At 46.0% G+C, this 13,335-nt stretch overlaps 1 protein-coding gene across 4 annotated transcripts in view; it reads left to right on the top strand.

Annotated features, from left to right (window-relative positions):
- GALNS (galactosamine (N-acetyl)-6-sulfatase) overlaps positions 1 to 11,855 on the top strand; it is a 46,045-nt gene extending 34,190 nt beyond the window's left edge. For all 4 annotated transcript variants that reach the window (XM_019536032.1, XM_019536031.1, XM_019536033.1 and 1 more), the window contains 2 exons: positions 8,527 to 8,644; positions 11,310 to 11,855. In XM_019536032.1, coding sequence (XP_019391577.1) covers positions 8,527 to 8,644; positions 11,310 to 11,396 — 205 coding nt within the window. In that variant the 3' untranslated portion in view covers positions 11,397 to 11,855. The remainder of the gene's footprint in view (positions 1 to 8,526; positions 8,645 to 11,309) is intronic.
- The last annotated feature ends 1,480 nt before the right edge of the window (positions 11,856 to 13,335 follow it).

Below are 13,335 nucleotides of genomic sequence, written 5' to 3'. Positions count from 1 at the left end.
GGAAAATATTTTCACTTCTCTCACATAACAGATGAGCACCCCAGGGGTACATTACGCAGCATATGAAGCTCTTCAGAAGCCCATCACATTAGCTCGCTCTTTCCCTTGCATTTCAGTGCTAATGAACAAGCGAAATCCATCTTATATCTTATTCCTTACAGTTGCTGTTGTATTTAGAATTCAGTTCAGTAAAATTGCATTGCTGAGTAGGGATTCCAGAAGAGATTATATCCTGTTCTGGTTTAATAGCTGTTTTGTTTTAGGAAGAGGAGGCGCAGAAATAGCCCCTTCCAAAAATCCAGTGCTAGGACGTTACTACCTAAGTGTGGTTTTGCAGGCTGTCTGTGTTGGTCTGAAGCTGGGGAGACTTTACCATGCAGAATCTTCAAGGCATCTGCTGCCTTATTGCTTAAGTATTCCTTTTAACAACTATGTTTTGAGGCTTGAACTAAATTCCAGAGTTACATCTGCAGTCATTTCTCATATGGTGCTATTGCTTTCTGGACACACACAAGCTGTTGCCTTGATTGAATTTTATGGTAAGATTATGACATGATTACGGAAAGCAACGATGTTATTTAATATGCAGACCCTAATAGAAAGCCTCTTTTTAGTAAATGAATATTCCTTTCTGCAGCACGTAATGTTGCTATTCTCTCATCTCCGGTCACATTGGAAGCGTCATGGAAAGTAGGTCTCCTATCCTGTGTGGTAATTAAATTATCCTCATTTGTGGGGATGTTACTGGTGCGTGTTTTTATTTAGTTTAATTTATCCCCCCTTGGCAGCTTGCCTGCTGGGAGTCCCTTACACTTATGTTTCTCGAAGGGAAACCCAGGCACTGGTTGCTAAAAGGGTAGCTTGACTCTATACAGGTACCAGTATGAGCCCTGATTTACCTCTGTCTTTTGTGGTAAGGTTTGAATCCATTGCATCTTTTGTCATTTGAAAGGTTTCTTAATATAAGATCATATGTTAGCACTTGCCATATGGAGCAGCAACATTTCTGTAAGTCTAAGCAATATTTAGGCTCCTCTCTGGACACAGTTACTAGTCTTCCTGTTTAAGTTAGAGCCAGTGGAATATTTTTGTTACAGCATATGTCAGAGACAGGACTAAATGATCTAATAAGTCTTTCCTCTGTAAAATTCTTGGATTCTCTGAGCTTTGTACACGCCTCAAGTACCATGCCGGGACTCATCTCTGCAAGGATAAGGTGCATTCAAGCAACGTTTTAGAGAGAGCCACCAAAATAATCTGTTGCTACCACCTTCGTAATCAATCGTATAAAAAAAAAAAAAAAAAAAAGCTTCAGTTTTTATTTGAATCGGAACGTGCCATCCAAAGGTACCTGCACTGAAATACCTTACGATAGTAAAAACACAAGCAGGTAGCATAAAACTAAATGTGGTGCAGCATCAAATGCAAACAAAACACCCAGCCCGCTGCAGCAGAGGAGGTATTTGTGAGCCAAGCTCTGACATTACAAAAGAACTGGCAGCATAAATCTCTTGCTGAAGAGCACTCTGCTAAATTAGGCGAGAGGTGCAAAATCTCAATCATAAATAAGCAGTGCCAGCTAATGCCTGGTCATTAATGCCCTTAAGTACAGTCACCTGATTTGAGTGATTGGGCATTGATCCAAAACTCGGCGTTTGTTCAGTTCTGGAACTAGATAAGTAGCAAGATCTGACTTTAAACAACATACCTGACTATTACAGAAATGCATGGAAGCTGTAAACACTTACTGATATTTGCTGATGATTTCAGAATCCAACTACTGCATGGTTTTTGTTTTTGTTTTAAAAGCAGCACTCACAAAAATGCCTATTTCAAGCAGATTAAAAAAAAAAATTGTAGGAACCATCAAGGACTTAATTATACTCATTGTGGGACCAGAAAAGAGGGGAGGAATCTCCCAGAGAAACTCAGAGGAGAGAGGACCTGATGGATAACAGAGCCAATCTGACCTTGCTATTCAGGGTAGAAATGTTACCCTCTAAAAACGAAGAGAAGGAGCAACACAGCAAAAATGGTGCATAACAAAGAGTCACTCGGGGGATAATCACAGGAAGACTTGTGCTGGAGCCTTGCCATCTAACCAGAGGGAAATGGCAGCAGCTGCACTGAGGGAGAGCCCTGGCAAATTATCTGCAGCTTGGGGACCAGGAGCACTGAAGAGAGCATTAAAACGATGAATAAGTTGCTGAGAATTACAGTGAGAAGCCTCAATCAAGACAACGGAAACCTGCTGCCTTGTGTCAGCTAAGCAGGGGTTAGACATTTGAAAGGTTGTCAGGAAGCGTGTAGGTCAGGCAGCAGGCCTAGAGCACCTCCAGGAGCATCTTTTAGAGCAAATAAGTCATCCCAGTGCCTGGGGCCAGAGGAGAAATACGGCTGAATAGGACACAAGGTAAAAGGGATATAAGCTTATCTTGGGAAAGCTACAGGCTTGTCATCTGACCTAGCCCATAGTTTGGTACCTCTGCAATTTGAACCATTAAATTGGCCAATAAACAGGTGCTTTAACAAGGTGGAGCAACAGCTGACAAGTAGCTGGCCTAGGACAGAGCAGCGCCTCATAAAAAGGTCTATTAAAAAAAGAAAAAGAAACATGACTAGAAGTTGAACAAGGTAAGACACTCTTCAAAATGAACAGTGCGCATTACTAATAACATGGTCCAGGCAAGTCACTGTGGGACCCCAGTGCCTCAAATTTAAAATTTGCAAGCAGCAGTGAAATAATGGGAAAATTATTGTTAAAGTCTGGAAATTTGTCCTGCCACTCATTATTTTGGTGAACCAGGGAGCAACAAGTCATTGAATCAGAGAAATGAGGATGGGAAGGTGGCTCAGGATATCACATCTAGTCCAGCCCTCTGCTCTACCTACATCATCCCAGCTAGGGCTTTGTCTGCCTGGGTCTTCTAAACCTCCAAGGACGGAGAGTCCACCACCACTCCGGGTAACCTGTTCCAGTGCTTTACTACCCTCCTAGTGAGAGTTTTTCCTAATATCCAACCTCAGTGTCCCTTGCTGCCACTTGAGCCCATTGCTCCTTTTCCTGTCATCTGCCCCCACTGAGAATAGTCCAGCTCTGTCCTCTTTGCAGCCACCTTTCAGGAAGTTAAGGTTTGCTGTTAAATTCCCCTCAGTCTTTTATTCTCCAGTCACTTCTGTTATCTTTGATTATGAGCAATGGGAAATCATGTGAGATTAGCATTCAGAGACGCGAGGGCCCTCTCTTTGAATAAGGTTCTAAGAGTAGGAATAGCATTAAGGCAGCATGTATAGCCGTAGCAGACACTCCAGCAGCGGTGGGAAAGAATACCCACCTAAACTGTCTACCTTACAAGAGTGAATAAGATCTACTGGAGGCTATTGTGTTTCTGTTTCTGTTGCTGTGCAGTCAGTGCTCCTGGCAATGGACCCGATCAGATTCACTAACCACAGATGAGACAATCCAGAGTAAAATTGTAGGAATTCAGTGACTGAGGATGGTAAATATGGTTATGGAAATTAAATAGGCTGAGCAGAGCAGAAGCAGCAAACTGCTGACATATGGCACTGGAGAACCTGCAGCAGAGACCTGCCATGTCCACAGATCAGTCCTGGCAGCAAAATTAGAAGGCACAGAAAAGCAAGTCTTACCCTGTCAACCAACGAGCAGTAGGTGCATGTGAAAAGCAGCCTCGCCACCTACTCGAGTTAAAGCACTCACTCAGCGAAACAAAGGGCTGTGATGGAAAACAGAAATGCTTAGGAAAAATGCATCCCAAAAAAGCCGGGAAATGGCAGCAGCTCAGAGGCAGCATCTGGTTTTTAGTGAGGCTGTAGCCATGCCCAGCAGCTGTTTTAGCCTGGCTGCTAGGAGGCTCTGACATACCCTGAGTTATGCAGTCAGGCTGGGGGCGTTGCATCCAAGTAACTTCTTGCCCTTCAGGCCTCTGACAAAACTGCTGCAGCACACCTGGACTCTGCCCCGGTCCCCTTTTTCCTTCGTAGTCCTCCCCTTTCAGCCTGTATGTTGAGCTCTCCTGAAGGTGGCAAAATTGATAGAGCAGTGGAGGTGGACCACCCTTCTCTAGAGGCCTGTCACCTGAAAGACCAAGGACTCATCTGCTGTTTCCATGCTGCATAGCACCTAATCAGTGCAAAGAATTGCTTCCCTTCCCACTTAGGAAGGAAGATGATGGTGTGGCTTGGCTACTTCTGTTTCTTCCACTGGGAGAAAGGGTTTGCTGCAGACTCAGGCCCTAAACTGGCTAGAACTGTAGCTCACTAAGGCATGCCTACGATTACTGCAGTCCAGACCCACTTCTAGTGTCCTGCAAAAAGATTTTATACGGCACTGTATTTGTAAGGGAGGAGCAGGCCCCCCCCCCGACACCTACATGAGTGCAGTCTGCTGTCACCTGTGCCTAAATGAACAAATCAGTCCACAGGTCTGCAGTGAACACAGAGGATTTCCATCCCTTTCTCTCTCCCCCCTGTGCAAAGATCTGGATATCCAGATAGCTTTAAAATCTGCATCTAGCCAAAGTTTTCTGGTGCTTAGTGCACACGTCAGGAAGACTCTGTTTTACAGCTAGCATTTAAACAAAGCCGGTCTATTGGGATGGTGGGGAGGGCAGAATCAACTGCTCAAATCTAAAGAAATGCAGCTGTGAAAATCTGAACAAGTCCTACCCCAGGAAGAGAGAGCAGTTAATTGTCAGACGTGACCCAGACTAATAGACAGGGCTTGTACTGATAGTTTCCAGGTAGCCAGCTACCAGGAGGAATCTGATGGACATACCCAGGAGGGAAGCTCCTTAGACAGGCCTTTTTGCCCCGTGAAGGGCCTTGCCTCTGGATGGAGCCAGCTGGAACCTCAGACAGAGGCCAAGAACAATGGAAAGATGGGAGATGATCACTCAAAGCCAGACCATGGGGGGCTTTGCATACGGTTAGCATGATGGTGTTAGAGGCACTGTGGTACTTCAGCACAGCATGATCCACCAGGTTTAGGAGCCATTGTATTCAGTGCCCCTAAAAACTTGCAAAATAAAAGATGACTGCGGTATGGTCCATACTTCGTGCATTTTAGCCCTCTTTCTGGTTGCCTTAATCTCCTGCTTCTGCCCAATCATGGCAGCTCATTGCCTCTCGGCTGCAGAGCCCCATCTCCCGCCAAGCAGTTTTTAAATTGAGATTGAACTTGATAATGGAAACAAGAAACAAAGGAAGGCTGAATAATAGGATGAGATCCAGACTTAGATAGTTGAGGGGAGAGCTCTATAGGAAACTCCAGCACTGAGGATCAGCTTATCAGGCTTTATGTGTGATTAGTTAATAATGAGAAATACTAATAAAAAGGAGGTATTTAATCATCAGGAATAGGTAGCATTTAAAGACCAAGATCTGGATAAATAACGAAGAGTGACAATATTGCATCTGGCATGCTTTGCAATGAGGGTTTGTTGATAAGCAGAAATAGAAAGCTGTTGTGAGGCTGTTCCCTATACCTCACAATTGTAGCCAACCAGAAGGTGAATGCGTCTGAAGATTCGAAGATTAAGATGATCTCTTGCTTTGATTAAGAGAGCGTTAAACCATTTCTCCTTTCCCCAAAACCAGGATTTCACTGGGGCAGAGTGGGGTTAATAACAGAGCAGGTTACACACAGAGCTGTTTGGAGAGGGAAGAGATGAGAACAGATTGCCAAGGCACAATTACACTAAATGAACTAAGCGCAGGCCACACCTGTGCCTGGGACCTAGCGCTCACAATCCAGGCCTGATTGGCTCTCCAGAGACTTCCTGGAGGTAAAGTGTCAATTAGTGTAATGACCCTGGACTTTGTCCACTCTGCTCGTTCATTCTGAGCATGGAATAATTTCATGTACACTGGGGGATCTCTTTTAGCAAACTCCTCACAACACCACCTGCTCACCCCTGCTTGCGCGCGCGCTCATTCTTTCACTGCTATTCCCAGCTTGCCTTCAGCCGGCTTGTTGAACTAGAATACAAAATGCAGCATGCCCTAGAGGCACAGCGGTCTGGAGCTTCGCTCAAACAATAATGTTCAAACACCTGTATGGAGGATATTGTCGTTTTTAAAGGAAATACTGCAAGCTCTGCACTTGAGGCTTGATCCTGCATTTCCCACCCAAGACAATACCGGGACTACTCACATGAGTAGGACAGCTTTCTAGTTATTTTAGCAGCCCGCTGCTTAGCTTTTAGATTGGTTACCCCTATAACTTGAGTGCTAATCAAATTCCTATTACCAATCCCTTCTCCAAACAGGCTTCCCTGAGGCTCTGAGCAATTTTAACCTGCTCTAGACAGTCACCAATTGTGTGTTTTGGAGACACGACATGAACACTGACTCATATTGTGTATCTGAAGAGGTAATTCTATCTTAAGTAAGCTGCAGGCTTATAGGGGATAGGGGTTCTGCTTCTGTTCATGGCCAAGTATGCTGGCATATCGTGCAAGATGATGATAAAGCAGTGCAAGATGATCCCAGTTTAAACAGAACAAAGGACACTCCCCCTTAACACACTCATGCATGTAAATATAATTAAATAAGGGTAGTGTTCAGATGTTTTTAAACATGACCAAAAACACTGGACTAGTCTTGCTCATTGGATGCTACTTTACAGGCTGAAGAGTGCCTTGTAAGTCATAGAATCATAGAAAATGAGGGTTGGGAGGGATCTCAGGAAGTCACATCCAGTTCAACCCCCTGCTCCAAGCAGGACCAGCCCCAACTACATCATCCCAGCCAGGGCTTTGTCAAGCTGGGCCTTAAAATCCTCCAAGTTGATCTGAATAAGTCTTTTGCATTCCAGCCTGGTTTTTTAAACTTTAGCACACATGGGCATTGTTTTTTCTGGCATTTAGCATAGGTGGACCTGCTTCTTCCACAGACCTCAAAGAAGGACACTTTGTGCCTGAAAGCTTGGCTAACATCTCTCCCGGCAGTTGGTCCAATAGAAGATGTCACCCCAAAAACCCTCGCTTCTTACACACATCCTGGCTACTACAACACGCCAGCCCTCTTAATACCTTTCAGAGCAGAAAAGTGTTAGCTAAACTGTGTTAGGCTGCATGTTCTTAAACTCAGGCTAGAAACAGCATTCAGTACGACATCAGTCTATACCTTGCTTTAGGGGTGCAGAACTATTGGGTGAACCAAGATGCTCCAACTGTGCTTTGGGGAAATGTCTTCAGCCCATACTGAATACCAGTTGGTTATAAGTTGGCAAATATGGTGGGTACCTGGTTAGAAAAGCCCAGTGTACTTAAGTAAATAGGGCATCACCACTCGGATCTTTCAAAGGACCAGGAACTGGTGTCGGGTCAAAATTTCCTCTTCCCAATGAACTATGGCAAACTGTGCTGCATGATGGGAAGACAGCACAGGCTGGCACACATTATATACGCTTTTCCTGGACCACAGCTATGTTTTCCACTAATACAGCTGGGTTATAACTGAATTTAAAGCTGTGTTGGTCAGTCAGGGTCTTTGGACCCTGCAAAGCTTGTGACTGGCCCCTAATTTTCTGAACAGCCCATAGAGTCTTCTGGTAACAGAAATAAGTGGCAGTTGTGTGGGGAAATGGGAGCTTTGCAACTGTGATGGTCCGCCCAACTCGTGTCGCCAGCCCTGATGCTAACCTCCAAGTGTGTCCATTAAACCAGGATACAGCTAGCTGGGTGTGAGAGAGACAGATTAGCTTGCTTGAGCTTGTCATTCCAAATTCCCTTCCGGTTCTCTCCCAGCAGAGCTCTGGCCCATGCCTGCAATCAGCGCTCTCTGGAAGGCTGCCGAGGGGAAGTGATATCTACAGGGTTTACTGGAAACTCTTGGCACATCACTGGGCTTCAGAATGTGATTGCTTTTCACAGAAGGAAATTTCCTGGAGCGTGGGGCTGGTGGCCAGCATGGGCTGTCAGCAAAAGGAGCCTGGGGACAGGACCTTGTTTCCCAATTTGTCATTTGGTTTCCTATGTGACTCATGATATGATGGACAAAATGAGATCATTGGGTATTAATCCTCCATTTCAGAAGCACGAAGTATTAGTGTTGCAAAATATAGCACAAGCCACTTAAATACCTGCTGAAGTAATAATCCTGGTACGAGGATCACAACAGCTTGCATGCAGTGGTGGGGGGTTTGGCTGCCAGCTCCTAATGGGAGAAGCTCAGCTAGGTATGAACCTGGTGGGCTGGTCCGTGCTGCCCTCTGTAATATCCCAGAGCAGGGTTGTCATGCAACTCTCACAGACACCCAACCTCAGCTAATCAGTTGTGGGCCTCTGTAAGGGTTCTTTAAGTCCTAACACTTTAAATGTCTGGAAACTCACAGGCAGACAGCATAGATTGCACCGTATCAGTTTTCCAGCAGCCCAAAGCACACCACAGCTTAGTGTTCAAGTGAGAAGCTGTCCCCTAAACAGATGGTGCAGGAAGCCAGATTCTGTGGAAGCATCTAAATAATAATTCCTGCTTTTTTCTTTTTCCACATTGTTCTAGGTTTGCCAGCCCTGAGTACGAAGCAGTTATGAAACGAATATCCCCCATCGTTGACCAGCACAAGGCGACCTTGGTGCCGGGAGAACCACAGCTGAACATATGCGACAGGGCCGTCATGGTAAGGGAATTAGACCCTACGTACATTTGAGCATCTCTGGCACATAATGTGTGTTGTAAAGCATGAAAGTCTCCCTTGGCACAGGTTGGTGAGGGGACAAAATCCTGCATAGCCCTTTTGAAGGGCTGTCTGGCTGCTCCACTGCAGTTGCAGCTGTGTGTTACCTGGGGAGTGGAGTTGTGCAGAAGGGTCAGCACAAAGTTACTGGAATTGCATTTGGAAAGTCTGTCAACGTGCCGTGATAAACGGTGCAACTTTCTGCCTTAGAGAGAGCACAGTATCTGCAGCACCTGCTCCTCCTCTCTTACCCCCTCCAGAAATCTCCGAAACTCAGCTGGCTTGGCAGCAGTGGAATTGATACCTTGGCACCCATCTCTCTTGATCTGTATCTTCCAAGCACCCAATACTAATTTTTTCCAGTCTTCATGGCTTAACAACACAGCGAATGATATGGAATAGAGGGGATTTTTTTTCCAAGCGAGACGGCGTTGAAGAGTCCTTGATTTCTAGAGAGCACCCCCTGAACCTGACAGTTTGGTCAGTATGTAAGGGCAAATCTCACATCATGAGAATGATTTTGGGTAGACAGAAGGGACCTGCCTAGGAAGACTAGGACGCAAGCGAGGGAAGGAAAACATAGATTAAAAAGCAGGAAAAAAAAATCCTAACTGTGGAATGGTCCCCCAAGGCAAAAAGAGGAAATCCCATTGGCTGAGGATTGCTTCCAGCCAGAAAAATAGCCACAGAATATAAAACAAGGGGGGGAAATCATGCATTAGTAAGGAGACAGGGAAGGTCACCTCATAAGATTTATGCCATCTCTTCATTCTTGGGTGTTCTGCAGGGGAAGCAGCTGAAGAAACAGTGCCTCTGTCCTGCTATCTTTTTTTTTTCTTTTAACTTTCTCTTTAATCAATACTCATCACTCAGTAATAGTGGATGATAAATGGACTGAAAGGGTCTGAAGGCACCCAGCCCTGCATCCCAAATCCTGCTGCTGGAGCTGAGCCCATTTGTTTGATCTGGACATTGAGTATTTTTGCAGGGAGAGGGGACAGGAATCATGCATGGAGGACAGCAGATGTACCACTTTGTAGTTGCTGCCCCTATCTCAGTACGGATGCAAGTTCCACCGATCTGCCTGCTGGTACCTCCTGCCCTCTGTGTGCAGGGAGCCCCTGTCTGTGGAAGTGATCTCACAGAGCACAGACCCTACAGGGATCACCTGCATGCACGGGAACCACCTCAGTTTCCCTGTCTGCAGGATTTCCAGCCCATCCAAGGTATTCAGACACTAACAGTTTAGACTCATGACAGCAGAGAGGATTTGGATCTCAAGGCGTGAAACAGATGCAACCTAGTCATGCAGAAGAGCAAAAATTCCCTCTGTTCCATTGCTCCAGCTGAATGTGTAGCCCATGAAACTCCCAGTCATCCTGGTGCATTTAGAAAGTTAGAAACCTTTGTAGAAAGCAGCAGCAATTGCTCCCATATTGCAGGGGGCCTTGTCTCCCTGGAACAGCCTTCAGACAACATCCCCCTCCTCGCTGTCCTTCCAAGCCTGCTGAGATTGCTGGTGCATCACTGCCATCTGTCGCTGGTTCTGTGCAATGTAGACCTGCTCCTGCCTTTTTTCCCTAGCATTATTTGTTTTTCGCTCCCCCTGCAGGAATCTGCTTCTAAAATGAGCACAAAGGGCTCAGTTAAAATAAATATAAGGCAGTAGGTCCGAGCACAACTAACCTTTAATGACTGTCAGCAGGGATCTCCCACAGGTGACTGGGCACCGAGACAGGAGAAGATGAGCGTTTTACTAGCGGATGTTTTCTCAGTTGGCAGCAGAGGAAAGAGGGTTTCCAAAGGCAGAAGAAGGACTGTGGCCCTTTGAATTAATTTTATTGCAATCCCTTATTGTAATTTTTGCTAGCTTGTAGATTTTGGGGAAAAAATTAAACCTATTCCCCCTACCATTTCCTAGTAACCCCTTTTGATGCAGGCAACTGCAGTGTTTCCTTGCTGACATTGTTTCTACCCGGCTGCACACACGCTGGGACAAGATAATTCAGGGAACATGAAAACAAGGGAGGCAAATCGCTGTGGTTCACACGACTTGGAATAGTTGTCATCTAAGCACCTCCTAATCCATCAATTCCTGAGCTAATCCATCAAAATGCTCATTAAAACGCAAATGTTCTTATCTCTCTCACCCTCAGCCTTCAGAGGCTGCTGCTTTTTTACTTGCTCCCTCCAGAAATGTCTCTCAGTGTGTTGGGTGTTTGCAATTTTAGTTCCTTCCAAAGGTTCTGCCAGATGGGCGCAGGTATATTTCCCCATCGTGTTAATGCAAAAGAAGGGGTCAGATCTCTCTGAAGAGCCTGGTTCTTGGATCTCTTACTGGAAGGAGGTTCTGTTAGAAAGGGGTTTTATGGGCTTGCCCAAAGACTGTATGGATTAAATTGCAAGGTGATAGGAAGACTGAACCTGCCAGCCTCAGCCACAAATGGAGCTGCCTTTTTCAGGCAGAGCTTAACGGTGATCCTGTGCAGTGAAAATTAAAAAGAGCTCTTGTAGTTCAGATCTCATTACATCTATCCTGTCTTGCAGACCTTAGCAACGTGTTTGTTCTTTAGAACTGATGTTATTTCTCCATCTTGGTTTTTAACAGAATTGGGCCCCTCCAGGCTGCGAGAAGCTGGGAAAGTGCTTGAAACCTCCCACTTCCAACCCTACCAAGTGCTTCTGGCCGCACTGATATTTGCTCCAGGGCACCAGATCTGGTCAAGATGTGAAACGAACTGAGGTCACGGTTCATGGCACCTGTCTTCCCGTATTGACACTCGTGTGTTTGTGCCTCGGAAAGGAGCGATGTCAGATATCATCATTTGCTCTTCCAAAAGGATCAGTGTTACAGCCTCACTTCTCAGGGCAATAGCAATTCTCTTCTGTTGTTTGATTAGGCCTCCCTCTCAGTAGATGAAATGACACATTGCTGCAATCCATAGCACGTTGTCAGTAATGGGTTTGTTTTAAATGATACAAGAGGCAGTTTCTCCCCAGTTACAGTTCTCCCCTTACCTCAGAGATAAAGCAGACAGTCTCTTGTCTTGCTGCTTTCTCTCCCTGTTCTCTTGAGAACTCTTCATAGAGATGCCCTGAAGTGCAAAGACCTAGAGGAGGAGCACATAGATAAAAGGTGTCAATTTTGCTTTGATTTTGACTGGGCTGTGCCAGTGCTTTTGCTGGGACTTAAAGCTGGATGTTCCTGACTAGAGAGTCTTGTCCCTCTGCTCAGGTTCAGACTGACACCATATTTGGGCTCAGGAAGGCATTTGACCCCCTGGTCAGATTGGTATGGACTGGGAGGGCTGGTTTTGCCTTCCTTTGTAGCAGGGACACAGTCTCTACCTGGGATCTCTTGACAACCTTTTACAGAAGCAGGGCATTGGCAGCCATGGTCCCCCTGCTTTCTCTGTGACAGGTTCAGGTGTGTTGTCTTGTGTTGTGTCAGGATTGGCATTAGTGTTACTAAGAGGTTGGACAATGGATTTGTCTGCATGATTTGGACAGGGCTGATCCTGCTTCAGGCAGGGGTTGGACTAGATGTGACCTCTGGAGCTCCCTTCCAGCCCTGCCTCTCTGTGATTTTATGACAGTTTTGTTTTCTTGTAACCAATTTGCTTTTCAGCTTTTTTCCCTGCAATTTTAAGTGCTTTGGGACAGGTCTCATCTCCTGTTTAACAGCCCTGCAGCCTCAGCAGGGTTCTCTAGTGCTACCCCAGAGCAACTAACAGCAGCGGACTTCAACAATATCCTAATGTGAAAGAGCAGTCACCAGTCAGGAGAAAATGCAGTATTTTCCAAGTACGCATTTGAACATGGGGCTGGTGTGAACATTAATTAAGCAGTATTGGCAAAACACTTAGATGAAAAGTGCTAGTTAAGTGCTAAATTCCCTTGCAATAATATTACAGGACATTCTCTGGGGCAGCACACAGCACACCTCCCTTCACAGCTGCTTCATTTATCCTTTCATCTCAGGGAATTTGGGTTCAAACATGGGTGAGGTGATGCTGCCAGCCTCCTAATGTGAGGTTACTTCTTGGCAAGCAGGGATGTGAGGCTGATTCTCGGCAAATAAGGCGCAGCCAGCTGGAGGCTTGGAAATGCCTGTTCAGACTCAACACCCTTCCCAGTTCCTGCCTGGTGAGGAGTTCATGGCCCTGCACAAACTTTTCTAAGCGCTGCATTCTGCAGCTTGGGTGCTGCATTCCTGTCAGCTGCATTCACAACGGATGTGGGTCCCTAGCAGAATTGCACATTGCAAGCTGTGCTCTCACACACTCTGCCAGTATTAGCATCTTTCCACTGCACGGAGAAAACCCAACACGCTCCTTGGAGGATGGCAGGAGATGCCAGTAGTCCGGGCCACCGGGGGATGCCTCTTCTTCCATTCCAGAGCATCGGGTATTGTTCACGCTTCTCTGGGTCTGGAGCTGTGCTGGTGCAGAGAGGGAACGTCAAGGTACTCTACACATTCCTACTTAATTCTGTTAGACTTCCCCAAGAGGCTGGTAGCTCCAAGGGGGTTTGAGGCAACCGTCTTTGCAGTAAGCCATGTAACACTTCCTGTTCCCCTGGTTCTAAGCCTCTTGCCCACACAAAATCTCCTCCCCCTCCGCCCCTTCTGTTCC

This window comes from Crocodylus porosus, unplaced genomic scaffold (genome assembly GCF_001723895.1).
Source record: "Crocodylus porosus isolate Cpor-Errol unplaced genomic scaffold, CroPor_comp1, whole genome shotgun sequence".
NCBI classification, from domain to species: domain Eukaryota; kingdom Metazoa; phylum Chordata; order Crocodylia; family Crocodylidae; genus Crocodylus; species Crocodylus porosus.
The sequence above is the reverse complement of the archived record's forward strand: the minus strand, read 5'-3'. Positions and strand labels throughout refer to the sequence as shown.